Source organism: Palaemon carinicauda, chromosome 21 (genome assembly GCF_036898095.1).
Source record: "Palaemon carinicauda isolate YSFRI2023 chromosome 21, ASM3689809v2, whole genome shotgun sequence".
Taxonomy (NCBI): domain Eukaryota; kingdom Metazoa; phylum Arthropoda; class Malacostraca; order Decapoda; family Palaemonidae; genus Palaemon; species Palaemon carinicauda.
This window is the reverse complement of record NC_090745.1, coordinates 126819996-126847495: the sequence shown is the minus strand read 5'-3', so window position 1 is coordinate 126847495 and position 27500 is coordinate 126819996. Positions and strand designations below refer to the sequence as shown.

Below are 27500 nucleotides of genomic sequence, written 5' to 3'. Positions count from 1 at the left end.
TATATATACATACATACATACATATATATATATATATATACATACATACATACATATATATATATATATATATATTAAATCAGATCAAGGGGATCGTTCAGTTGAGAACGAAAATGGTGCTGCAGGAAAGGCTTGAAATATCTAAGAAGGAAGTTAAATTTCTTGAGGACACCTTTTGGTACCCAGGAAAATAACAGGTGACAGTAGTGGCAAGAAGGAGGAGGTGCTGATAGCGGTAACTTCTCGCCAGTGTACTGTTTCAGCCACAGTAGGAGGGAGGATCCAAGCTGGTCCTTCTTTCAAATAAGTTTCGTAGTTAAAAGTTTTGCTCTGAAGTTAGTGGAACTGGTCTGGCATAAGATAGAAGTCGAAGACAGAGAGGGATTCGCGTATTGGCAGGTGCGGTCAGTTCTCTGAGAAGGTTGCTGTCTTAGAATATCGTGGAATTTTGCGGTAGTTTGTGATGAATGTCTAATGAAGGGATATGTATGTATGTATATATATATATATATATTTAAATAAATATATATATAAATATATATATATATATATATATATTCTATATATGTTTATATATATATATATATATATATATATATTCATACCATCGGGGTGTGCAATTATTGGCTCATGCCTTGTAGGTTATGATATATGTACAGTTGAAAACGGAAGTTCTTGGTACACCTTGCTCCGAGGAGGCCACATCCTTACTTGACGGCGAGCAATCAAAAAGATAGTTTAGGGAGAGATGACAAAGATGGTGGGCTGGGCTAAACACAAGAACCTTGCCACGCAGTATGGGTGTGACAGGGTTCACATCCTCAGAGTGAGTTGTACCAGGAATTCCTGTGTCCAATTGTACTTAAATGTATGCATTCACCCAGTCTGATGAGCATAGGTCGTTAGCAAAGCTGGGTATGGTGAGTACTTGAAGAAATGACCAGGAAGAAAGGTTAAAGTTTAGATGGCATTGTTCAAATGCCTCCTAAATAAAAATCTTACAGAGAATCAGAATGGTGACATATATTATTTTATTGGAGATATGTATGTATGTATATATTTTTTTTAATGCAGCTGTTTATCCAAATAGTACTTGGTTCCAAAAAAGAAAAAAACAATAATAACTGTATGAGGGACATGATAATTGACGTCTTATATGAGTTGTTCAGTACATATTATGGGAATTTAAAGACTGGATTCGATAAGAAATTGACAATCAGACGTATACCCATCTGTAATGGGTGCCAGCATTTGCTAAAATCAAAAAGGTGTGTGGCTAGCAACTTCACTCCTAAGAACCTGCTGAAATACCACAAAGAAAACTTCTTTTTCCACCACCCCTTACCGTATGATAGCAAGTATGTGATTGCAAACGAAACAGGTGAAGAAAGAGAAGACAATGGATTGACGAGCTGAGAAAATTTGCTGGTATAGACTGCCATAGAAAGACCATAGAATGACGCGTGTAGAAGGACATGTCTGAGGCATTTGTCCTGCAGTGGACTAGCAGGAGATGATGATGTAAGAGTATACATGTTTATTTTTTTTTTCTTATTTACTGGACTTACATTTGACTATCTTCCTTTGCAGAGAGTATCAGCCGGTAGCCGCGCCACCATCCACTGCCGAGTATCTGGTTCGCCCGTGAGTGAGGTGAGATGGTATAAGGACGGCGCCCTCCTTCATCCTCACGCCCACTCCCACATCATGCTCCAGGGTCGGGACACCCTTATAATATCAGCCGTGGGCGAGAGAGACGCCGGAATGTACCAGTGCATGGCAGCCAACAATCTAGGAGAATCACAGGCCTCTAGTGAACTCACTATCAGAGGTTCGTTTCTCTTGTTTGGATGAATAGTAGAATTATTTACACTTGCTACACACACATAACACACACGTATATATATATATATATATACATATATATATGTAAATATATATGTATATATACGCTATACTGTATGTATGTATATATATATGTATATATATATATATATATATATACATATATATACGCTGCATATAGTTTGCTTGTAAGGATATAGTTAGATATAGATATATATGTTTATTCTTGCATGAAGATATACAGTTATTTCTTAGTTGTACTTCGCTTGTTCGGATGGACTAAAGTATTATATATATATCTATATCTATATATATATATATATATATATATATTCCTTTTGCCTTTCTATTTTCTTTTTGTGTTATGTAAATTAACTAAATGATTATTTATAACCCTTCTATCCGTTATCTTTCGTCTATGTGGATTAAAGACTGCTTATGCTCTTAGTTTTACTCTGAAAGATGATTAAATGTGCTCTTTGTCTTGTATGGATAGATGGTTGGATGGATGAAAAGACTCTGTACACTATTATGAGGCTCAGTGACTCGGTGGAAGTGCTTCGAAAGTTACTTTGTTTTTCCGGTGGTAGGATTAGATGAGCATCTTTGGGTGTTTCTGTCTTACGAGGGATGAAGTGATTGGAGAGAAAGTACATTTATTACTACTACTACTACTACTACTACTACTACTACCGTTTTTACTACTACTACTACTAATACTAATACTACTTGCTAAGCTACAACCTTATTTGGAAAAGTAGGACGCTATAAGCCCAGGGGTGCAACTGGAAAAAATAGCTTGGTGAGGGAAGAAAATAAGGAAAAAAATGAACTACAAGAGAAGTAATGCACAATTGAAATAATTTATTTCAAGAAGAGTAACAACATTCAAACAGATCTCTCCTATATATAAAACAAAAAGAGACGTGTCAGCCTGTTAAAAAAAAAATCGCTGCATTTTTAAACTTTTAAAGTTCCACCGATTCAACTCTTTGATTAGGAAGATCATTCCACAATCTGGTCACATCTGGAATAAACCTTCTAGAATACTGTGGAGTATTGAGTTTCATGATGGAGAAGGTCAGACTATTAGAATTAACCGCATTTCTTGAGCTATTTCGCTTGTGAGCGATGCTGGATGAGTTTCCGGACTGTAAAAACTTATTAAGCAATTTTCTTTTATGTATGGATGAATGGAAGGGTTGTATAGACTGCCTGAACTCTTTCTCTTTGGATAATGCTCATCAGCAGAAGAAAAATACACATTAATTTTTCCTTGTCATTTCTAGTGCTGAATTTTTGCATGATTTTTATCTTTTTTCAATTTCGTGTTTCATCGTTTGTTTATATTTTTAACAATTTGATTATTCATAAAAGACGCAGTGAAGATAAAACAGTAGATTTATGCTTTGTCTTCTTCATCACTTTCATACACTGCTGCTAAAGAGCAAAGTAAACACTGCACTACTCCTTATCATAATATAAAGATAATAAATCTATCACAGCTCTGATAAGAGAGACTAGAGAATTGATTCTGAAGTGGCGCTCTGTTTTCCTTCCATTATCTCTTAACTATTATCTATTATCTATTATCTTCTATCTTCTATTTGCAGATTCTCCCCCCACCCTGCGACACACCTTCATAGAACAAACCATCCAGCGGGGTCAATCCGTCTCGTTGAAATGCAGCGCCTTGGGTCACCCGACCCCCGAAATCACGTGGACACTCGACGGGCGTCCCATCACGCCCACTAACCACTACGGGCGGGGCCGCGTGAATGTCGGCTCTTGGGTGGATGATAGTGGGCAAGTTGTTAGTCAGGTGAACATCACACGGGCTGAGCACCTGGATGGCGGAGTGTACACCTGCTTAGCATCCAGCATGGCTGGGAAAGTCCAGCATAGGGCTAAGCTTAATGTCTATGGTGAGATTTTCTCTTGTTTTAACAATTTTGCACATTTTCTCTCATTTTGACAAGTTTTACCAGCTTTCTCTCATTTTAACAAGTTTCGCAGGTTTTCTCATGATTTCAGAGGGGTACTTCATAAAGTGACTTACGGTAATTCGTGTATTTTATCATTATGCATATTAATTATGACGTTAATGAACTCTTGATTTATTGGTTAAGTTTGATATTCTTAAAGAGAAATGTACATAACTTGTTTCAAATCAATATTTCTAGCTGAACATTATTGTCTAGTGATAAGCAAAAAGGCTTATAGTTTAGATTAATTGCAAGTGCCTGTATCATCTTCGAATCGTGTTTAATTTATATTTGTTTTAAATAATTCACATTTATTATTTTACTATCGGTACAGCACGTGTGTCACATATTTTTATTTACTAATTTGGTAAGACCAGAAGTGGTCTACTCAAAGACGTCAACTAGATTTTCATCTCCCTTTCTATATGCTCATCTTCACATCGTGTTTAATTTATATTTGTATTAAATGCTTCCCACTATCGCTACATCACGTGTGTCACATATTTCTTTTTATTTACTTGCTTGTAATGACCAGAAGTGAAGAGATCAACTAGAGTTTCACCGACCTTTTTCTTTTATCCCAAAACTCAGGTCCCCCAACAAGTCGCACCCAAGTTAACGTCAGTGTAGCCGCTGGCACGGAGGCCACTTTGATCTGCCCCGTGGCAGGATACCCAATCACTTCCGTATCTTGGATGCTGCACAACAGACCTCTGACACCCACAGCCCGGAGGTCCCCTCGTGGAGATGGGACGTTGGTCATACAGACTGTCGAAGCTGACCAGGACGTCGGGAAGTACACCTGTACGGCCTCCAGTTCCCAGGGAAGGACTGCCACCGCATCTTTTCACCTCTCCGTCGTTGGTGAGTAAAAGGAATACGGTGAATGTGTTGTGTTCATTGTTGTTAATAATTTATCTTGAAAAGAAGGCGGTGCTGATTCGTACAGGTCTTAGTTGACAGTTGCTTTGTCTGGTGATGGTGATAGCAACTGTCGAGGAATGGGGCGTAGCCTTAACTATCTCAACCCTAAAGATTTGCTGAAAGAAATATATATATATATATATATATATATGTATATGTGTGTGTGTGTGTGTGTGTATATATATATATATACAGTGTGAGAGAGAGAGATGGGTGGGTTTGGTTGCTTGATGTATGTACAAGAGATAGCATTGCGCATGAGATACCGGCCATTAAGTTTATAGTTTCGTACCACAAGCGCGACTTGTTTTTTGTTATAGAAAATACGTGAGTCGCCTGGAATAGATATTCAACTTCTCTACGTAATGGGTGACTTATATTTATATTTCAGCCGCTCAGTTTTCTTTGATTATAATATCTTCTCTTCTAATGGACTTCTTTTCATTAAACCACCATTTAGTTACCTGTAGTATGAATCATTCTTAAACCCGCTCTCCTTAACAATTCATTTACCTCATAGATATAAATAGATAGAATAAGCAATATGCTTCACTAGCGGCTCTCTCCTCACCGCCCTTCTCGGTTCTTTTTATCCCACTCGGGATATGGCTTCTCTGGCTTGTATTTTCGTTACTGTTTCGTTGATCGGGTTTGTAACACCCGTTAAGCGCCCTCTTCTCGTACCTTCCCTGAATATTGTTAATCCTTGATTTTTAAGGTTTTAAAAGTCACTCATGAATGGCAGAGGAAATGGAAAGTGGCAATACATTAGTCAGAGATTGACCATATATATGATCAGCGCCGAGGCCCCCCTCTCCACCCAAGCTAGGACCACAGAGGACCAGGCAATGGCTGCAGATGACTCGGCAGGTAGAGCTTACGTTCCTAAACACCTCTTCCTTAGCTAACAAGGATGGTGAGTTTGCAGACAACCACAAGAAATTATCGAGCTTGAGCGGGTGTCGAATCCCAATCCAGCAGATCACAAGGCAGGGACGTGTTCAATAGGCCACCATAACCTGCTAGTGCTCTCTTCCTCCGTATTTCTTGAATTATCATATTTCTTTTTACACGACGGAAGACGTTTTTTTTTTTTTCAATGGTCTCTGGTCTTTGTATTAGTTGGGCGTCCCTTATCATTTGTTCCCATGAAAAATGCATGAATAAATATTCCATTTTCTTATCGATTTATTTAATTCCCAATCACTTATTCGCGTATACCTCCCTTGACAAACGTGATTTTTTTTTCCTTTCGGAATTTGCATAACCGTTCAGCTATTCTCTTTTGCAATTCCTCTCCTCTTTATCGTAGATTTCCCTTCTTTGTTTATTGAATTCTTACTGCATGAGTCCCCCTCTTTCCGCTGTCAAAAAGCATTTCAAGTCTTTTAGTATTTCTTCTTTCATTTCCAACCTTCGTTTCTCTTGTGAATTTTGACCCCTCTCTCTCTCTCTCTCTCTCTCTCTCTCTCTCTCTCTCTGTCGTCTCCTCATTCAGTATTCATTGCATATTGCAAACCTTTGTTCATTGTTTTTCTATCCCTTTTTTTCCCTACAGGAACGCTTTCTAACACTGGATATTTTTCTTCTTTTTTTTCTTCTTGCTTTGTACGATCTGTGAATATTATGGTTTTGATCTTAAACAAACAGTGGGGTGTTTTGTCCCGTTTAAACAATGTTAGTACTTACATCTTTTTGTTTGCCCCCTTTTTCTCGTTACTTTTCGCTCATCATTTATCTTTGTTGCTGTTTCTTCTCTTCTTTGTTGCTTTTTTTTCTTCTCTTCCCCTATTCTTAGAATAACGACATTATTCGTGTTTAGGATGAATTTTAGAAACTAGAGAATACTGCTTATTTAATTTAATTATTCGGCTGTTGTGTTTTAAACTCTAAGTTAACGGTAATTGTTAATTAATGATATCTTACCTATTTCCAAAAATAAGGGTGATAACATCTGTACTATGGTCTTCCACTGTGTTGGGTTAAAGTTCTCTTGCTTGAGGGTACACTCAGGTACACTATTCTATCTAACTTCTCTTCCTCTTGTTTTGTTGAAGTTTTTATAGTTTATTTAGAACAGATTTATTTTAATGTTGTAATTGTTCTTAAACTTCTCTTTTAGATTATTTCCTTATTTCCTTTCCTCACTGTGCTATTTTTCCTGTTGGGGCCCTTAGGCTTATAGAATCCTGCTTTTCCAATTATGGTTGTAGCTTGACAAATGATGATAAAAATAATAATAATAATAATAATAATAATAATAATAATAATAATAATAATAGAGTAACTAGAAGACAAATTTCGCCCCTAAGCATAATTAGCACTTCCGAAACTTGGACTAAGGTACAGACCGTACAGTCAATTTCAAAAGTTTACCGACACTTTTGTAGTATGTCTAATGCTCTTTCTACACTGGATAGGAATTGTGGTAGCCTATTGGAAACGTCCCTGCTTAGCAATTTGCCGGACTAAGGTTCGAGTCTCGCTCAACCTCGATGGTTTCTTGGTTCTTGTGTCGGCAACCTCACCATCCTTGTGAGCTAAAGATGGTGTGTTTTGGGGAGCTTATAGCTATGTCTACCTACTGAATCATCAGCAGTCATTGCCTGGCCCTTCCTGGTCCTAGCTTGGGCGCTGATCATATCTATATGGGGCAATGTCACTGTCCCTTGCCAATGCCATTCATGAGTAACCTTTAAACCAGTAAATGTTGCCTGACTGTCGAATTTGAATGTACCTCAATTCTGCAGCTGGTCTCAGGTTGGACGGCGTCAAGTCTAAATGTAAATTGTTTCCCGCAGACTGTGTTATGCAGGGGATAATATATAGCTACTCAATTCGTATTGCTCAGTATTATTATTATTATCATAAATATTACTGCTGTTGTTTTTACTGTTATTAGTATTTCATCGAGACCACTGATTCTTTTGTTCAAGGGAAGAGATCTGGGTCATCTATCCCTGTTTTTTTATTTAATTTGTAGTATAATCGGGCTATTTATGAGTTTAGTGAGATCGGTGTTACTGTATGGACATGGGTCGTGGTATGATAATGGACAGATTTGTAGATTTGAGAACAAAGCCCTCAGAAGGATATTGGGAGTTAAATGGCAGGACAGGATTCGAATGAAACTGAGAGATTACTCGAGTGCCATATATGGATGAGATCATGGTGAGGGGCAGATGGAGATGGCTGGGAATGCTCTTCGCACTCCCCAAGAGAGATTAGTTCTCTAAACTTTTAACTCGGCTCCACAAAGTACTAGAAGAGTTGGAAGACCCAAGCCTACATGGCCAAGGATTATGAAACATGAAGTAGGAGATAAGGAATGGAGAAATATTGACTTTAAAGCTCAAGATAGAAACGAGTGGCGAAATCTAGCCGAGGCCCTTTAGGTTAATAGGTGTAGGGGAGATGATAATGATAATGATGATACAAACAGAATGTTTCAACGCTCTGAATAATAAGATATTTGCTGCAAAACCATTTTTATTCATGGACTTTGGCTTTTGTTTATTTAGTTTTAATTGATTCTACTTGTTTATAATGTTAATGCTCGTATTTATTTGCCATAATGCTTGGACTGTATCGAAATAGTCATCCTCTGTTTAATCTTTTTAGTTGTGGACTGAGGTAGTTTATGGGTTGCTGTCCTTGAAAAAATGATATTAAACAGCTATTAAAAATCATAATGTTCATGAGAAAATATACTCTTAGGAAGCCATTATTAATTAAGTGTTTTGATTGATATTAATAACTGCTAATATATCTACGATTTATGGAGTATTATACTTTTAGAAGGAATTCGAGACCACTACAAATCTCTCTCTCTCTCTCTCTCTCTCTCTCTCTCTCTCTCTCTCTCGTGTTACGTGGAGTATTTCAAAATCTGAAAAGTTTGTTTGTATAAGTCTTTGTTCAGTGGTTGTGCACAAACTTAGTAACTTAAAAGCGATTTGTCTGATATATTTGAATCATTTTTTCATTACTATATCCAGTTTTATTATATTATTTCATATTCCGTATTTTTCTTTAATTTGTGTAATATGCTTTCATCCTCCGAATTTTTATACAGAGATACAATGTGACTCTCTCTCTCTCTCTCTCTCTCTCTCTATATATATATATATATATACTGTATATATATATATATATGTGTGTGTGTGTATATATATATATATATATATAAATATATATATATATATATATATGCCTTCATCCTCTGAATTTTCTTACAGAGGTACAGTGTGAGTACTCTCTCTCTCTCTCTCTCTCTCTCTCTCTCTCTCTCAGGTTTCAATCGGTCAAAACCCTTCAAGTTCTTTTGACGTGTCTTTGTTGGGGGGATTTTTATCGAACTGAAAAGGACACCATCGTCAGCATTGGAATTGTTACGATTAGTTCGAATTTCATAAGATCTTTCTCCTTTAGATTACTGCGTCTTTTATTGTATTGTAAGACGGAACTTTGATGTATTTCCCCTTTTATTCTTCTTTTTATTCTTATATCTTTGATTTACTTTTTTTTAATCACATTTATGATTAAAATGTTGGTTTATTTATAAACATTTTATTGCTTGGTTTGCATGTGCTACTTGTTATTCTTATAACTTTGTTTTACTGGGTTTTTTTATGAATTACATTTTTGAGTATAACGTTTGTTTACTTATAAACATTTTATTATTTGTTTTTCAAGTACTGCTTGTTACCTAACATAGATGAGTCAGCGTATTATAATGCGAATGTTTGATTATATTTAAAGGTTTAAAATTTTCAAAGTCACTTATGAATGGCAGAGGCAAAGGACAGCGATAGTACCATAGCAGAATAATGCCCTAACCTAGAGACTGACCATATATACATATAATCAGCTCCCAATATAGGACCAGGGAGGACCAGGCAATGGCTGGTGATAACTCAGCAGCTAGATCTATAGACTCCCCCAAACCCCATATGCTTAGCTCCTAAGGAGGGTCAGGTTGCTGATATTACAAGCAACAATCGAATTTGAGCGGTTCTCGAATCTCAGTTCGGCAGATCGCCAGGCAGGAACGTTTTCAGTAGGCTACCATAACCTTGTCTTCATCTTTCATTATAATCGCAATTCAGAAATTCTTGAATTATTATTATTATTATTATTATTATTATTATTATTATTATTATTATTATTATTATTATTATTATTATTAGATAAGCTTCAACCATAATTTGAAAAGCAGAATGCTATAAGAAAAGGGATCCAACAAGGCCAAATAGCCCAGTGAGGAAAAGAAATCAGGAAATAATCTGTATATCGTAGTTTTATATCAATTGAATTTAGATTATCTCACAATCATCATATTCGATGCGTCTTCATTATCCACTGATAATTATCGATACAGAACGTGAGGCATCATTGCACTACCTGCTCTTATTGCCAGACTTCTTTCAAGCAAACGCGTAAGAGAAGGAAAACTTCGGAATATCATATCAGGTGTTGCTAACTTTCGGAGCCGAACTTCAGTCATCAAACCTCTGGTTCAGATGTAAATGGCTGTTTGATCCGGCTTCATCTACGGAGGATTGATTAAACGGGAAAGATGTCTGTGTTGGCATACTTTTTTTTCTTCAATTTTCTGAAATGTCTCTGAATTTTTTAGGCATTTTCTGCCTGAGCAAATGTATCAGTGTTTAGGGTCCGACAAGAAAAGCTGTTATCGAATATTATATCTCTCTCTCTCTCTCTCTCTCTCTCTCTCTCTCTCTCTCTCCTTTTCTAGGTGAAATTAAGAAAACAAAACACGCAATGTCAAATTAGTATGTTCTCTCTCTCTCTCTCTCTCTCTCTCTCTCTCTCTCTCTCAGTTTTCTTAGGTAAAATTAAGAAAACAAAACAAGTAATGTCCAATAAGTATTCTCTCTCTCTCTCTCTCTCTCTCTCTCTCTCTCTCTCTCTCTCTCTCTTAGGTGAAATTAAGAAAACAAAACAAGTAATGTCCAATAAGTATCTCTCTCTCTCTCTCTCTCTCTCTCTCTCTCTCTCTGTTTTCTTAGGTGAAATTAAGAAAACAAAACAAGTAATGTCCAATTAGTATTCTCTCTCTCTCTCTCTCTCTCTCTCTCTCTCTCTCTCTCCTTAGGTGAAATTAAGAAAACAAAACAAGTAATGTCCAATAAGTGCTCTCTCTCTCTCTCTCTCTCTCTCTCTCTCTCTCTCTCCTTTTCTAGGTGAAATTAAGAAAACAAAACACGCAATGTCAAATTAGTATTCTCTCTCTCTCTCTCTCTCTCTCTCTCTCTCTCTCTCTCTCTCTGTTTTCTTAGGTAAAATTAAGAAAACAAAACAAGTAATGTCCAATAAGTATTTCTCTCTCTCTCTCTCTCTCTCTCTCTCTCTATCTCTCTCTCTCTCTCTCTCTCTCTCTCTCTCTCTTAGGTGAAATTAAGAAAACAAAACAAGTAATGTCCAATTAGTATTCTCTCTCTCTCTCTCTCTCTCTCTCTCTCTCTCTCTCTCTCTTAGGTGAAATTAAGAAAACAAAACAAGTAATGTCCAATTAGTATTCTCTCTCTCTCTCTCTCTCTCTCTCTCTCTCTCTCTCTCTCTCTTCTTAGGTGAAATTAAGAAAACAAAACAAGTAATGCCCCATTAGTATTCTCTCTCTCTCTCTCTCTCTCTCTCTCTCTCTCTCTCTTAGGTGAAATAAAGAAAACAAAACAAGTAATGTCCAATTAGTACTCTCCTCTCTCTCTCTCCTCTCTCTCTCTCTCTCTCTCTCCTAGGTGAAATTATGAAAACAAAACAAGTAATGTCCAATAAGTATTCTCTCTCTCTCTCTCTCTCTCTCTCTCTCTCTCTCTCTCTCAATATATATATATATATATATATATATACATGTGTGTGTATGAAATATGTTTAATTTATTTGTAAACGTGGAGGTGAGAAAGAATAATTGCACCCAACTCCCAATATATTAATGGACCCTTTGCAGTAGTTGGCCATCCTACCCTTTCATAATTTCCTGTTATTCATTCGTAATAACATTGTATATGATCGCATGTCCATTTCGGGGTTTACACAATGGAAACTAATATTCCCTTTCAACTTGAACTTAAGCATGAAGTGTGTTTCGTTAGTAAATTACTAAAATGTCCAGCGATAATTGAATTGTTTGGTGGACAGCAAACTTAGATTTAACTGCTATTTATGACGCATACGGTTTATTATCTCTCATAGAAACACTTCTTCCCCAACGTTATCCCTACATTAAGGGGTTGGTTGCCTGTTGTGGCCTCTCCAATGTCTCCTATCAAATGCTCGTGGAATCAATTGTCGGAATTTTTTCAGTTTCGTGACGTCATAAGGAAATGCCACGGATACGTTTGCAATACATATTATTATTATTATTATTATTATTAATTGCTAAGCTACAACCTTAGTTGGCAAAGCAGGATGCTGTAATTTACGCCCAGGGGCTCCAGCAGGGAAAATAGCCAAGTGAGAAAAGGAAACAAGAAAAATTAAATTTTTAAGAAGAGTAACAATATTAAATTAATAGGATTCGAGACCCACTCAAATTCGATTGTTGCTTGTAATATCTGCAACATCACCATCTTTGGAAGCTAAGCACGTGGGGTTTGGGGAGCCTGTAGATCTACATGCTGAGTCATCACTAGCTATTGCCTGGTCCTCCCTGGTCCTATCTTGCGAGCTGGTTATATGTAACAATATTACATTAATATTGTATGTGTTGATAAAGAATTTGCGATGTGTTTTTTTAAGCACCGTACACATTTCCCATAATTATTTCTTTCATAATCTAAGCTTTTTATTGTGCATGCCAGAAACCTCCAGTCGATACTACAAAATTATTCATATTTGTAACTTCTGTTCTTGGTGGAAGATGATACGTAAATTTTAATGTATTTCCTATTTTATGTATCAGAAAATGAATCCTATTATTACATTAAAGTCATCAAAAGGTCTGTACCGAGTGGGTTTTGAATATTATTAGTGGTTGCAATTATTTATTGATTATTAGGATATCTGGGTTTGACCTTCGGTTTAGTAACAATTTCCCTTATATAATAGAGCAAGTGTTTGGATATATATATATATATATATATATGTATATGTATATATATATACATATATATATATATGTATATGTATATATAGATATATATATACATATGTATATATATATATATATATATATATAATGTATATAATTATATATATATATATATATACACATACAAACATACATCTATCTTTCCGGTCACCCTCAGCTATCCCTGTTCCTCGGATAGGTGAGAGAGAGTATTCATACCCTGGTAAGACGAAGTTCCATGTGCGTGTGTCTACATATCTATCTAAATATGTAACCGCCATTTTTGAGGGTCGGGTTAACCAGTACTTAATAAACTGCAAAATTAATAATTAACAGAAACGCTACTGTACAGTTTCCTCTTGAATAATTAAGACGCCCCGCTGCCAACACTATGCCATGTGAGTCCAGTCAGTCTTAAGGTTGGCGCCAAATTCATGTTTGCTGAGCGCCAATTTCCTGACAACTATTAATCCTACTGCGGTGGTATAATGGAAACGTCTCTGGCTATCATTCTGCCGGATTCGGGTTTGAGACCCGCTCAAGCTCGATATTTTTTTTTAGTGTCTGTAACCTCACCATCCTTGTGAGCTAAGGATTGGGGGTTTTGGGAACCTGTAGGTTAACCTTCCGAGTCATCAGCAGTCATTGTCTGGTCCTAGCTTGGGTTGAGAGTGGCTTGGGTGCTTATCATTTGTTTAAATTATTTTATTTTAGTTGTTCTTTATTTCTCATATCGTTTATTTATTCCCTTATTTCCTTACCTCACAGGGCTATTTCTCTCTGTTGGAGCTCTGGGCTTATAGTATATTGCTTTTCTCACTAGGGTTGTAGCTTAGTTAATAATAATAATAATAATAATAATAATAATAATAATAATAATAATAATAATAATGATATATGCGCAGGCTCTAGGGCATTGTCACTGTCCCTTGCCTCTGCCATTCATGAGTGTCCTTTAAACCTTTGAACTATGCATTTATCAAGCAGTGTAAAGCAATTAGGAGCAAAGTGGGTCACTCATAGACCTGCTGAGCGATTGATGATATCCAAAAATAAATAATTATCTTTTGATCAATGAAGGAGTTTCCTTTCCATTTCATGATAAGAGAAATTCAGACAATTAAGCAAGCAAACCATCAAGTAAGAGACAAAGGAAGATCTCGTCTTAGTGGTTATAATGCATCACCTTTTTCTAATGTCTCCTTAGATATGAATGTATCTCGTCAATCACGTTCGTTTTATTATTCATATCCTCTTCATTGATAAACTTGATGAAGCATAACAATAAATACAATCTTTTTTACACGTTCACAATTAATAAATGCGTATGTAACATTGGTATCAATGTACAGTTGGCACAGAAGTCCATGGTACACCTTCTTCTGAAGTAGTGCACTCTATCACACCCTTACTTCACTGGCTGAAGTGGTGGACTGGACTAAACTCAGGCAGTGTTGCCAGATGGGTTAGTCTAAAAATCCCCAAAACATCCCAAAATTCCCCATTTTCACAAATATATTTTCTTCTGATCATATAGGCTTTACTAATGTAGAAATTACTCACTATACTTCATATAAGGGCGAATAAACTAATTGCAACAATATAAAGGTTTACTCATCTTTGTTTTTTCTTCATAGAAATTTGTTCAGAATATCCCCATCAGACACCCAAAATCCCCAAACCTAGAGATAAATCCCCAGATCTGGCAACACCGAACACAGCAACCGGTGTTGCCACTGGATCTGCCTAAGAATTCCGCCTGGTAAAGAAAACGGCCTTTAAACGCTGTGGTACCGAAAACGATCAAAATATCCCCCAAATTAACTAAATATACACTCACAATTTCTATACTTTATGTTAGTTTTAGTTCAAAATACAATACAGATCAACAGATATAAAAATATAGACTTCATATAAATATAAAACAGATTTATATGCCCAAAAATTGTTTTTCGACGTTGATAACCATGCGGAAATATTTTTCATTCCAGAGTAAAGCAGAAATCGGAAAATGAAATGCTAGAGATCACTCTGTAGGTTTATTTTTCTGTCATTACCCGCACAATTCCGCATTTTGGCAACACTGACAGGAATTCGTCTCGCCGCAAGGGTGTGGCTAGGTGCCACTTCCTCAGGGCGAGATATAGGCTACCAGGAATTCCTGTGTCCAACTGTACATTCACCTTATGCAGATCGTGCATCCATCCATTGGTTTCCTGCACTCTCCCCCCCCCCTCTCTCTCTCTCTCTCTCTCTCTCTCTCTCTCTCTCTCTCTCTCTCTCTGTTTTTAGTCGTCCCAAGGAAGTGCAGATATCTGATGGTACAAAACATTTCGGAAATATCCGGCAGAAGTTGATGAATCGTGGAGCTGTCTATGGCAGATTTAAGTCTCGGGTCAGCGAGATTGCAAAACACCACTTGAAAATCGCGGAAGAAAAAGAAAGCGATGAGGAAGTGGAGATAATTTGGGGATGGGAGGGATCATCTTCATCTAGTAGGTAAACCAAATTAAGGTTTGATGGAATTTCCAAATTATTATTATTATTATTATTATTATTATTATTATTATTATTATTATTATTATTATTACTAGCCAATCTACAACCATAGTTGGAAAATCAGGATGCTATAAGCCCAAGGGCTCCAACAGGGAAAATAGCCCAGTAAGGAAAGGGAATAAGTAAAAATTACAAGAGAAGTTGAAAACCAATATTAACATTAAAATAAATCTTTCATATATAAACCATAAAAACTTGGAAATAACAAGAGGATAAAAACTTCAAAATAATAAGAGGAAGAGAAACGGTATAGAATAGTGTGACCGAGTGTACCCTCAAGCAAGAGAACTCTACCCCAAGACAGTGGAAGACCATGGTACAGAGGCTATGGCACTACCCAAGACCAGATAACAATGGTTTGATTTTCGAGTGTCCTTCTCCTAGAAGAGCTGCTTTCCATATCTAAAGATTCTGTTTATACACGGCTTGTAAAGTATTTGCTTATATACCGACTTTCTGTATATTGTTTGAAACTTGCTCAAGAGTAATATCTAACAGAATTATTATTCAAACATACGGTTGGAAGCAGACTAGGGCATTAGCTCTTAAAGGAAGATTCTTTGTTATATTATTATTATTATTATTATTATTATTATTACTAGTGTACGCGACCCGTCAAAAATGAGAGCTAAATATTTAGATAGACTACTCCTTCGCACTCCTATCAGACGGACAGGTAGAGCTGGGTTTAGCCGCAATATATATATATATATATATATATATATATATTCATATACATATATATATGTATATTTATATATATATATATATATATATATATACAGAATCCACGTGTAATATAAAAGAATAAACAGGAAATTAGATAGAAAGATTTCACTACAATAAAAATATTTTTTCCGTCTTTTAGCCGATTATGAACTGAATTTGTCTTGGCCACATTTAATCCAAATTTACGATGGATTCCTAAATTGTAAAAATGTGCTGAAAATTTTGTTTTGGAAATAAAGTGCTAATTCGGAAATCTTACGTGGAAATGCGTTATCACGTGTAAATAGATCCATACTGATACTGGAATGAGAGCCTGGATTTAGAACATCCAAGCCTTAACGCTATATCTTTTAAAAGAATATCCGTTTGCGGTTTGCTCTTGATTTGCAATGAGGTATTTTTTTATTATTATTTTTTCATGTTTGAGAATATATTTGGAGTTGTGCAAAACAGCACAACACCCAAACCCACACACACAGATACACACACATACGCAAGCACGCACGCACACACACACACGCACACAAACACACATATATATATATATATATATATATATAATATATATTATTTATATATATGCATGTATATATATGTGTTTATATATATATATATATATATATGTATATATATGTATATATCAATTATTTTAAGGCAAAGACAGCACTATAATAGTGTTTTTAGGGGGTATATTCTCATGTTTTCAAGGACAGAATTTTGAATGGAAAGATGGAATTTGTTACAGTGCCCCCCTACAGCTGTTTCAGCCAATAACTTTGTTTCGTCAGGGCATGTTTACAAAGAAATGATTATTCTTGTATAATGGCAGAAACGTCAAAATATCTATTAAAAAACAACAAATATAAAAATTTGAAGATATTTTCCTCAAAAACTCGTGAAAGTTTACTGAAGACATCTGGATCCATAATATAACTTCAAAACTCCAGCTACACAAAAGGTCTCAGAAATTCCATCGCTGGGTAGAAGGTTGGTTAAGGCACCAGCCACCCATTGGGATACTAGCACTAGAGAGTTATTGTGTACTATGACTGGCCAGCCAGTACTACATTGGATCCCCCTCTTTGGTTACGACTCATTTCATCATTGCCGACACATACACAGAATAGTCTGGCATATTGTTTACATATTCTCCTTTTTCCTCGTACGCTTGACAACACTGAAATTACCAAGCAATTCTTTTTTCAAGAGGTTAACTACTGCACTGTAATTGTTCAGTTCCTACTTTCCTCATGGTAAGGGTATAAGAGACTTTAGCTATGGTAAGCACCTCTTCTATGAGAAGGTCACTCCAAAATCAAACCATTGTTCTCTAGTGCACCCTAGCCTCTGTGCCATGGTCTTCCACTGTCTTGGGTTAGAGATCTCTTGGTCGAGGATACACTCGGGCACACTATTCTATCTTCTTTCTCTTCTTCTCGTTATTTTGAAGTTTTTATCCTTTTGTTGTTTTTAAGTTTTTATAGTTTAAATATGAAAGATTTATTTTAATACTATTGTTCTTAAACTTCTCTTGTAGTTTTCCTTATTTCCTTTCCTCACTGGGCTATTCTCCCTGTTGGACCCCTAGGGCTTATAGCATCCTCTTATCCAACTAGGGTTGTAGCTTAGCAAGTAATAATAATAATAATAATAATAATAATAATAATAATAATAATAATAATAGAGCATTGACGTAGATTGTGTTACATATCGCACGATGTTTTTTTATCATTTCATCTCTATAACCAGTGAATTTTATTGCAAAATCTTAGTACCTGAGTTTATTTATACTCGGTTCCTTGTGTTATGTATTAACATACATTTTCATGAGCTCTATGTATTAATACTTCCCAAATATCGACGTATATTTTTAATTTTTTTTTTTTTTTTTTTTTTACGTTTATGAATTAATTGTTAAAAAATCATTTCAAATTTATTTACCAAGTTAGTACAGATTCGAAGGAAAAACAGTGATGCAAAATATATTCTTCCCTTATTAGGAATATTCTTTTACCCTTATAAATGAAGATAAAAAAAAAAAAAACAGGAGAAAATCTCCCGTCCGCCCAAAACTTGATATAAAACTTTCAAACTGATAAAGTCTCCCAATTACAAGTTCCTTGCGGGAATAAATCCGCAAGTCTCGCATCGGATGTACTTGGGGGGGAAATCCTGGAATTTTTGCGGTGTTTCTTATTAAAAAAGGAAAATTGTTTTAGGGATATATAAGGAAAAATTAGATATGGTTATGGATACAGAATAGGCTTGGGATTTTTTTTTTTTTTAGAGGAAAAAATCCATTATTGTTTTCTTGATTCTATTATTATTATTATTATTATTTGTGTGTATCTACAACAGGAAAATCTAATTTCTTTATCAAAGAAAAAAAAAGAAAATTTTTTTCAGTTCATAAAAGAAAAAAATCTGTATGGTTATGGATACGGGATAACATTTGGGTTTTTTCCTTTTTTTGGGGGGGATGAAAAGTCAAACTTTTTTTTTTCCTTTTGATTCTATGATATTTTTCTTTGTGTCGATACAGAAGGAAAATATGTTTCGCTCTATATTTGCTCGAAAAATCTTTTATACTAATATGCACATACGTACACAAATTCAACTCTTCCCACCCTTTCCTAACTACCACACGGCAGTTTGGGCAATTTGTGGGAGATTGAGCTTTCCCAGTGGTTGCCGCTCAGCGTAACAGGAAAGATATATACAGTATATATATATATATATATATATATATATTTATATATATATATATATTTATATATATATATATATATATATATATACACTACTGTATATAACCAGACACTTGCTTTTTATTATATAGAGGAGATTTTCTGAAGGTATTTAAAATCCGAAAAGATTTTCAGGATGAATTAAAAAATCTGAAAAGAATTTCTGTATATATTTAAAAATTAAGATTTTCTGGATGTATTGAAAATCCGAAAAGATTTTCAGGATGAATTAAAAAATCTGAAAAGAATTTCTGTATATATTTAAAAATTAAGATTTTCTGGATGTATTGAAAATCCGAATAGATTTTCTGGATGTATTAAAAAAATCTGAAAATAATTTTGGAATGTATTAAAGGTTCAGAAAAGATTTGCTGCATGTATTTAAAAATCAGAAAATATTTTTTTTGCATGTATTAAAAAATCAGAAAAGATTTGCTGCATGTATTTAAAAATCTGAAAAGATATTTTTGGATGTATCAAAAAATCTGAAAAGATTTTCTCGATGTATTGAAAAATCTGAAAATAATCTTGGATGTATTAAAGGTTCTGTAAAGATTTGCTACATGTATAAAAAAATCTATAAAGATTTCCTGGATGTATTAAAAATAATTCTGAAAAGATTATCTGCATGTATTAAAAAATCAGAAAATATATTTAATTTTTTTTTTTGATGTATTAAAAAATCCGAAAAGATTTGTAGCATGTATTAAGGAATCCGGAAAGATTTTCTGGATTTATTAAAAAATCTATAAAGATTGTCTGTATACTGGAAAAATTTGTATTTTTTCTGGAAAAAGCAGAATGTCCGTTTGGGGGCTGTTGAATCTCACCTTTAATTCTAACTGGCTGGAACCGCCATTGCTATGCTGTGTGACCAAGTTACAGCGGTAATGTAAATAGATTAAGCAAATGCAAGTGAACTTGTTCCCTAGCAGTTTGTTAACACCAGTAAGGAAACTCCCAACTTATATTTATGATGTTAATACACGAACAGTGTGAAGTTAAGGCTTTAGTTGAGATATGTCTTTTTTTTTTTTTTCTTTTTTTTTTCTTTTTTTTGGGGGGGAAACCGTAAATTTTTATTTCTTTGATTTGGTAAATGTTTTTATTGCTGTTTTATATCTTTCTTTTGTGCATGAGTAGTCGAAATGTTATTATGATATTTAGGGAATCACCTCTCTCTCTCTCTCTCTCTCTCTCTCTCTCTCTCTCCATTTTGTACTTTTACAGGTTTATCTGCTTGTGTTTTTAGACTTGCTTCACGAAATTTTACCCCCCCTCTCTCTCTCTCTCTCTCTCTCTCTCTCCGTTTTGTAGTTTTACGGGTTTATCTGCTTGTGTTTTTAGACTTGCTTCACGAAATTTTACCCTCTCTCTCTCTCTCTCTCTCTCTCTCTCTCTCTCTCTCTCTCATTTTGTAGTTTTACAAGTTTATTTGCTTGTGTTTTTAGACTTGCTTTTCTCTCTCTCTCTCTCTCTCTCTCTCTCTCTCTCTCTCTCCATTTGGTAGCTTTACAGGTTTATCTGCTTGTGTTTTTAGAGTCTCTCTCTCTCTCTCTCTCTCTCTCTCTCTCTCTCATTCTTGAATATCTTTATTCCTATTTTAGTCTGAATTAAGAGTTTTAGAACCTTCCTCATAAATCCAGTCTCTCATAATGAAAAATCATAATGACTCCCAAACGAAAAATGAGCGAAATATTTTGGGATATTTTTATGCCTCTAATGTACCTTCCGGTCAGTTTCATTTGATCGATAGAATTGCTTTCATTATTTTCGTTCAGTGATTTATAAAACATTGAGTGTTTTTGTGTGCATAGTTTGTCTAGAGAAAAAAAGAACATTGGTTTGTTTTATATGTCGTTTAGAATTGTCAGTTGTTTGCGGTAAGTCCGTTGACATTCTATTACGCGCGCTTGCGCATAAACACACACACATACACACACACACACACACATATATATATATATATATATAAATTTATACAATATATCTATATATATAAATTTATGTATTATATATATATACAGTATATATATACATATATATATATATATATATATATATGTGTGTGTGTGTGTGTGTTTGTGTGTGTAATCCTATTTCATATAGTGCGTTATTCTATTAATCAAAATGGTATAATTGATATTTGCTGATGTTGCCTTCCTGATGTTACTCAACCTAGCACGAGTATCCTATTGCAAGTCCTATGGCCTAGCTACAAGAGGTCAAGACTTGAAGGATTTTAAGGATGATTGTAACCATATATTCCCTAGCTAGTGTAGCCTATCCGTCAAAAATGACGGCTAAATATTTAAATATATATGCACACACACGCACTCCCTCTCACCAGGGTAGGACTATACCCTTTCCCCCCTCCCCGAGGGGCGGGGAGAACTTAGCGTGACTGGAAAGAAATATATATATATATATATATATATATATATTATAAATAAATATACATATACATACATGTATACACATATGTACATACATATATATATATATATATATATATATATATACACACATTAGCAAGACACTTGCTCTTTATTATATCATCATCATCTCCTCCTACGCTTATTGACGCAAAAGAGATAATGTATGTAATTTAGATGGCGTGATTAGAAAACGAAATGAGCTAAAGCGTTTTTAAAATTACCTCTTCCAAATTTGCATTCATTCGCAAAAACTTTCTCCTTTGAAGCGAAAAGCTGACAATGCAAAATAAATTAGCAGCAATACCGTCGGCTTCCAACCGGTTAAAGAATGTTGACTCGAATTCTTTGAAGGAAACTCTTTTGTTTTTTTCCTCTAACTTTTACCGAGTTACTCAGCTTTCCGTATTCGGCAACTGCACTTTATTTACATTTTTTCCCGCTAGGGGTCTCCCTCGGAGGGTGGACAGGGATGGGGTTAGGACGTCTATTCCAGCCTTGACTTTTATAAGCGTTTTAAACTTGATTACACCATTGCTTTGCATATCAAGTTCAGTTTTATTACGTTCACTCCTGTGGCTTAATGCTCTCTCTCTCTCTCTCTCTCTCTCTCTCTCTCTCTCTCTCTCGTTATTATCTCAGTGCATTTCACTCTATTTGTTTTTATATTCGTACCATATAATTTCAAACTCTCTCTCTCTCTCTCTCTCTCTCTCTCTCTCTCTTAGTGCATTTCACTATTTGTTTTTATATTCGTACCATATAATGTCAAACACTCTCTCTCTCTCTCTCTCTCTCTCTCTCTCTCTCTCTCTCTCTCTCCCTTTTTATTCAGCCATATCAAAACAGTAGCATCCCCTCTCCCTCCGATTGAACCTCCCTCTTACTTTTCCTCTCATCCACTCATTAGAGTTCAAGAAACGTCCCGTATTTATGTTTCTCCGCCTGATTGCATCTGTTATCGTCCATAAGTCATTCGGGAGCTTTTCCATTAATGCATCGCCTCGAGATGCGGACTTTTGTTACCAGGTTAGTGGGATTCGCCTTGATAAATCCTTGTTGGTACTTGGCGTCCGTGTTACGATATATGAATAATGTTTTTTTTTTTCTTTCTTTCTTTTTATGGCGTTTACATCTTGTTACCCTTCTTGTTTTATACTTTTCTAATTCTCACTATGGTTAAGTTTGCGAAGAATGGGAGGAGGATCTCCCCTATATGATAAAGAACAAGTATCTGGTTATGTTTATATATATATATATATATATATATATATGTATATATATATATATATATATATATATGTATGTATATATATATATAGATATATTTCCAGCGTAATTGCCAGACGTATAACTACTCTCACTCCCCGTACCTCGGATGGGAATGGGGGTGGTGGAGTAGTCATACCCTGGTGATATAGGATGCGTCTGTGTGCATATCTGAATAATTAGCTGTTATTTGTTAGTGGGTCGCGTACACTAATATATATATTTCATTAAATATTTCAACAGTATAGGATTCAGGTATTTATTTTTGTTTTATCTGGTCCTGGAGAAGTGATTAGAAAGAGAAAGGTTACTGAGCAAATGATTCGATCCAAGATGCAGTTGGAAATACAGCTTCAGGGCAAATGCAAATATACCCCGGTGAGGTGATCGTTTAAGAATACTTGAAGCTTGACGATAAAAGAAGTCATTGTTTTCATAAGTGGGATTGGGATGCTAGTTAGTATTGAAATCAGTTTAGTAATGGACTTTGACATATTATCATCTGTATAATCAATGAATATGCATACGTATATTTTCCTTTGTATAGGGTTGCCTTCATTAATTCCGGTACACATCATGGGAAGCTAAAGAGATATCTGTGTACCGGAATTAATGAAGCCAACCGTACCAACAATAACCTTCAGGGTAGACTCGCAGTAGAACACCCTGGGACCAGCACAATTTAGTCTCTTGGAATAAAACGTCACTAAGACCGTGATGCCTCGACCCTCCCTTATATTACTTTTTTTTTTTAACTAGTTTAAGAGACACTAGTTAATATATCTTGGTACTTATATGAATCACCCCGAAGATTTTGTTTTCTTAAATAATGGGTGAATAAATCAGAGTAAAGTTAATTCTTGCAGGATGTTGTGCTATGTTGATGGCATCGTAGTTGAGAAAGTCAAGTAAGGTTTTCTGAATATTAGATGATTATGGAATTACTCGTCCCGCTGGAAAGCATGAGAAGAGGAAACCATTGAATAGCGTATCTGCAGAAAAAAAAAATGATTGACATAATACATACGAGCAACATTTAAGAATACAGGATCATAATAGATTTAGGGCGAGAAAATTATGTAGGTACCTGAATGTTTCCCTTATTGGAAGATAGCTTTAATGGATCTCTAGAAAATATTTGTGGAAACAATTAAAGTTTTGCAGTGAAAATGAGGATTTGTGATAAAAAAGATTTCTAGCGAAGGTTTCTTCTTATAGAAAGTACAATGGTAGCAATTATTTATTAATTTCCGTATAGCACTTAAGCATTTTCATAAATTTACGAATGAAGGAAGCTAGGTAAAGAGAATAGTGTATGTGTAATTTTTGCAAGATACAGGAAAATGGAAATAACATTGCTTGCCGATGATGCAATGTTCATCATAGTTGTCTCTGAAAAGTTACGAGAAACATCTAAAGGTGAATATTACTGAAAGTAAAATAATGTTTGAAACGCTTCCAAAAGGCCAAGATTACTGCCAGATTTTTGTTCAGACAGCATCTATAACACCCACACACACACACTCCAAAGTGGTAAAAAATCAATACATATAAGCTGGAAATAAAGAGATTTTGAGGGTAAACAGACCCCGAATTATAATATAACAGAGGGAAGATTGAATAGTGGAATCTAGGGGCTCACGTACCATAGCCTTTGTACCATGGTCTTCCACTGTCTTGGGTTAGAGTTCTCTTGCTTGAGGGTACACTCGGGCATACTACTCTAAAAAGCTAACTTACCGTTCACGAAGGTTATTAAGTTTATGCAATGTTATAATATGTAAAGGTTCATATATTTTCAAAAGTTAAAGTACCCGTACTGTGGCTACTGTTGTTTCGTATTTAGCAGAGGCAAAAAAAATGGTTTATTAAAATACATTGATCATGAATAAATTCAAGATTGATGTTTCATTTTCTGATTTGATTGAATTAATTAAACATCATTATACGGCAAACTGTGTTCGGTTACTGTAGTTTTTGAATATTCATCCGGCGTAAATCTCGTTGTTCATTATTTCATTGAGCTTTGCAAATGGTCATTTTTTATCCGTGGGCAATAAACCGGTCTCGCTGAAAAAAAAGGATGATTTCGTGTTCTTTTTTTTTTTCCTCTTTGTAATTGGAGTGTACAATATACCCTTTGTTAACAAGGACAAACACTGAATGTTTGGAATAATTTTGACTACTGGAATTATACCCGATATGCATTGTAAATTTTACACTTTTTTCATTGATTTTTCATTTGGAAAAACTACAAAATTAACAATTTTCATGGGTTTTCCATATGGAAAAAAAAAATTGCAAAATTAATAAATTTTATATGAAAAAAACTGCTAAATGAATAGATTTTTCATTTTTTTTTTTCATAAGAAAAAGGTACAAAATTTCCACAATTTCCACATATTTTTCATTTGAAAAATTTAAAAATTAATACAATTTCCACATATTTTTCATTTGAAAAATTTAAAAATTAATACAATTTTCACGGATTTTTTCATATGAAAAAAGCTACAAAATTTACACAATTTTCCCAATTTTTTCTTAATGAAAAACTACAAAATTAACGCAATATTCCCAGATTTTCCATAAGGAAAAGGATACAAAATTAAAACAATTTTCACAGAATATTTATATAAAAAGTACATTATTTAATGGTCACTTTATGTATGGTCATTTTTACAAATTATTTAAATGTAGATGGTGACCTTATTCTCAACTTTCTATAATAACAACCATTGTTTAGGTGACCTTAATCCCGATTTCTATAGCAACCATTGTTTAGGTGACCTTAATCCTGATTTCTATAGCAACCATTGTTTAGGTGACTTTAATCCCGTTTCTTATAACAAGCATTATTTAGATGACCTTAATCCCGATTTCTGAAAGATACTATTAACTTTTATAATAACCATTGTTTAGGTGACCTTAATTCCGATTTCTGAAAGCTACTATTACGTTTTATAACAACCCTTGTTTAGGTGACCTTAATCCCGATTTCTATAGCAACCATTGTTTAGGTGACCTTAATCCCGATTTCTATAACAACCATTGTTTAGGTGACCTTAATCCCGATTTCTATAGCAACCATTGTTTAGGTGACTTTAATCCCGTTTCTTATAACAAGCATTGTTTAGATGACCTTAATCCCGATTTCTGAAAGATACTATTAACTTTTATAATAATCATTGTTTAGGTGACCTTAATTCCGATTTCTGAAACCTACTATTACCTTTTATAACAACCCTTGTTTAGGTGACCTTAATCCCGATTTCTGAAAGATACTATTACCTTTTATAATAACCATTGTTTAGGTGACCTTAATTCCGATTTCTGAAAGCTACTATTACCTTTTATAATAACCATTGTTCAGGTGACCTTAATTCCGATTTCTGAAAGCTACTATTACCTTTTATAACAACCCTTGTTAAGGTGACCTTAATCTTGATTTCTGAAAGATACTATTACCTTTTATAATAACCATTGTTTAGGTGACCTTAATTCTGATTTCTAAAAGCTACTATTACCTTTTATAAGAACCCTTGTTTATGTGACCTTAATCTTGATTTCTGAAAGATATTGCCTTTTATAACAACCCTTGTTTAGGTGACCTTAATCCCGATTTCTATAGCAACCATTGTTTAGGTGACCTTAATCCCGATTTCTATAGCAACCATTGTTTAGGTGACTTTAATCCCGTTTCTTATAACAAGCATTGTTTAGGTGACCTTAATCCCGATTTCTGAGAGATACTATCAACTTTTATAATAACCATTGTTTAGGTGACCTTAATTCCGATTTCTGAAAGCTACTATTACCTTTTATAACAACCCTTGTTAAGGTGACCTTAATCTTGATTTCTGAAAGATACTATTACCTTTTATAATAACCATTGTTTAGGTAACCTTAATCCCGATTTCTGAAAGGTACTATTACCTTTTATAACAACCCTTGTTTAGGGGGACCTTAATCTTGATTTCTGAAAGATATTGTCTTTTATAACAATCATTGTTTAGATGATCTTAATCCCGATTTTTTAAAGATGTTATTACCTTTTATAACAACCATTGTTTATGTGACCTTAATCCCGATTTCTGAAAGATACTATTACCTTTCATAACAACCCTTGTTTAGGGGACCTTAATCTTGATTTCTGAAAGATATTGTCTTTTATAACAATCATTGTTTAGATGATCTTAATCCTGATTTTTTAAAGATGTTATTACCTTTTATAACAACCATTGTTTATGTGACCTTAATCCCGATTTCTGAAAGGTACTATTACCTTTTATAACAACCCTTGTTTAGGGGGACCTTAATCTTGATTTCTGAAAGATATTGTCTTTTATAACAATCATTGTTTAGATGATCTTAATCCTGATTTTTTAAAGATGTTATTACCTTTTATAACAACCATTGTTTATGTGACCTTAATCCCGATTTCTGAAAGATACTATTACCTTTCATAACAACCCTTGTTTAGGGGACCTTAATCTTGATTTCTGAAAGATATTGTCTTTTATAACAATCATTGTTTAGATGATCTTAATCCCGATTTTTTAAAGATGTTATTACCTTTTATAACAACCATTGTTTATGTGACCTTAATCCCGATTTCTGAAAGGTACTATTACCTTTTATAACAACCCTGGTTTAGGGGGACCTTAATCTTGATTTCTGAAAGATATTGTCTTTTATAACAATCATTGTTTAGATGATCTTAATCCCGATTTTTTAAAGATGTTATTACCTTTTATAACAACCATTGTTTATGTGACCTTAATCCCGATTTCTGAAAGATACTATTACCTTTCATAACAACCCTTGTTTAGGGGACCTTAATCTTGATTTCTGAAAGCCACTATTACATTTTATAACAACCATTGTTTAGGTGACCTTAATCTCGATTTCTAAAAGA

At 34.5% G+C, this 27500-nt stretch overlaps 1 protein-coding gene across 1 annotated transcript in view; it reads left to right on the top strand.

Annotated features, from left to right (window-relative positions):
- Positions 1-757: 757 nt before the first annotated feature.
- LOC137615127 (cell adhesion molecule Dscam1-like) overlaps positions 758-27500 on the top strand; it is a 154279-nt gene continuing 127536 nt past the window's right edge. The window contains exons 1-4 of the mRNA XM_068344759.1: positions 758-826; positions 1591-1831; positions 3459-3770; positions 4422-4694. Of these exons, the coding sequence (XP_068200860.1) occupies positions 758-826; positions 1591-1831; positions 3459-3770; positions 4422-4694 (895 nt within the window). The remainder of the gene's footprint in view (positions 827-1590; positions 1832-3458; positions 3771-4421; positions 4695-27500) is intronic.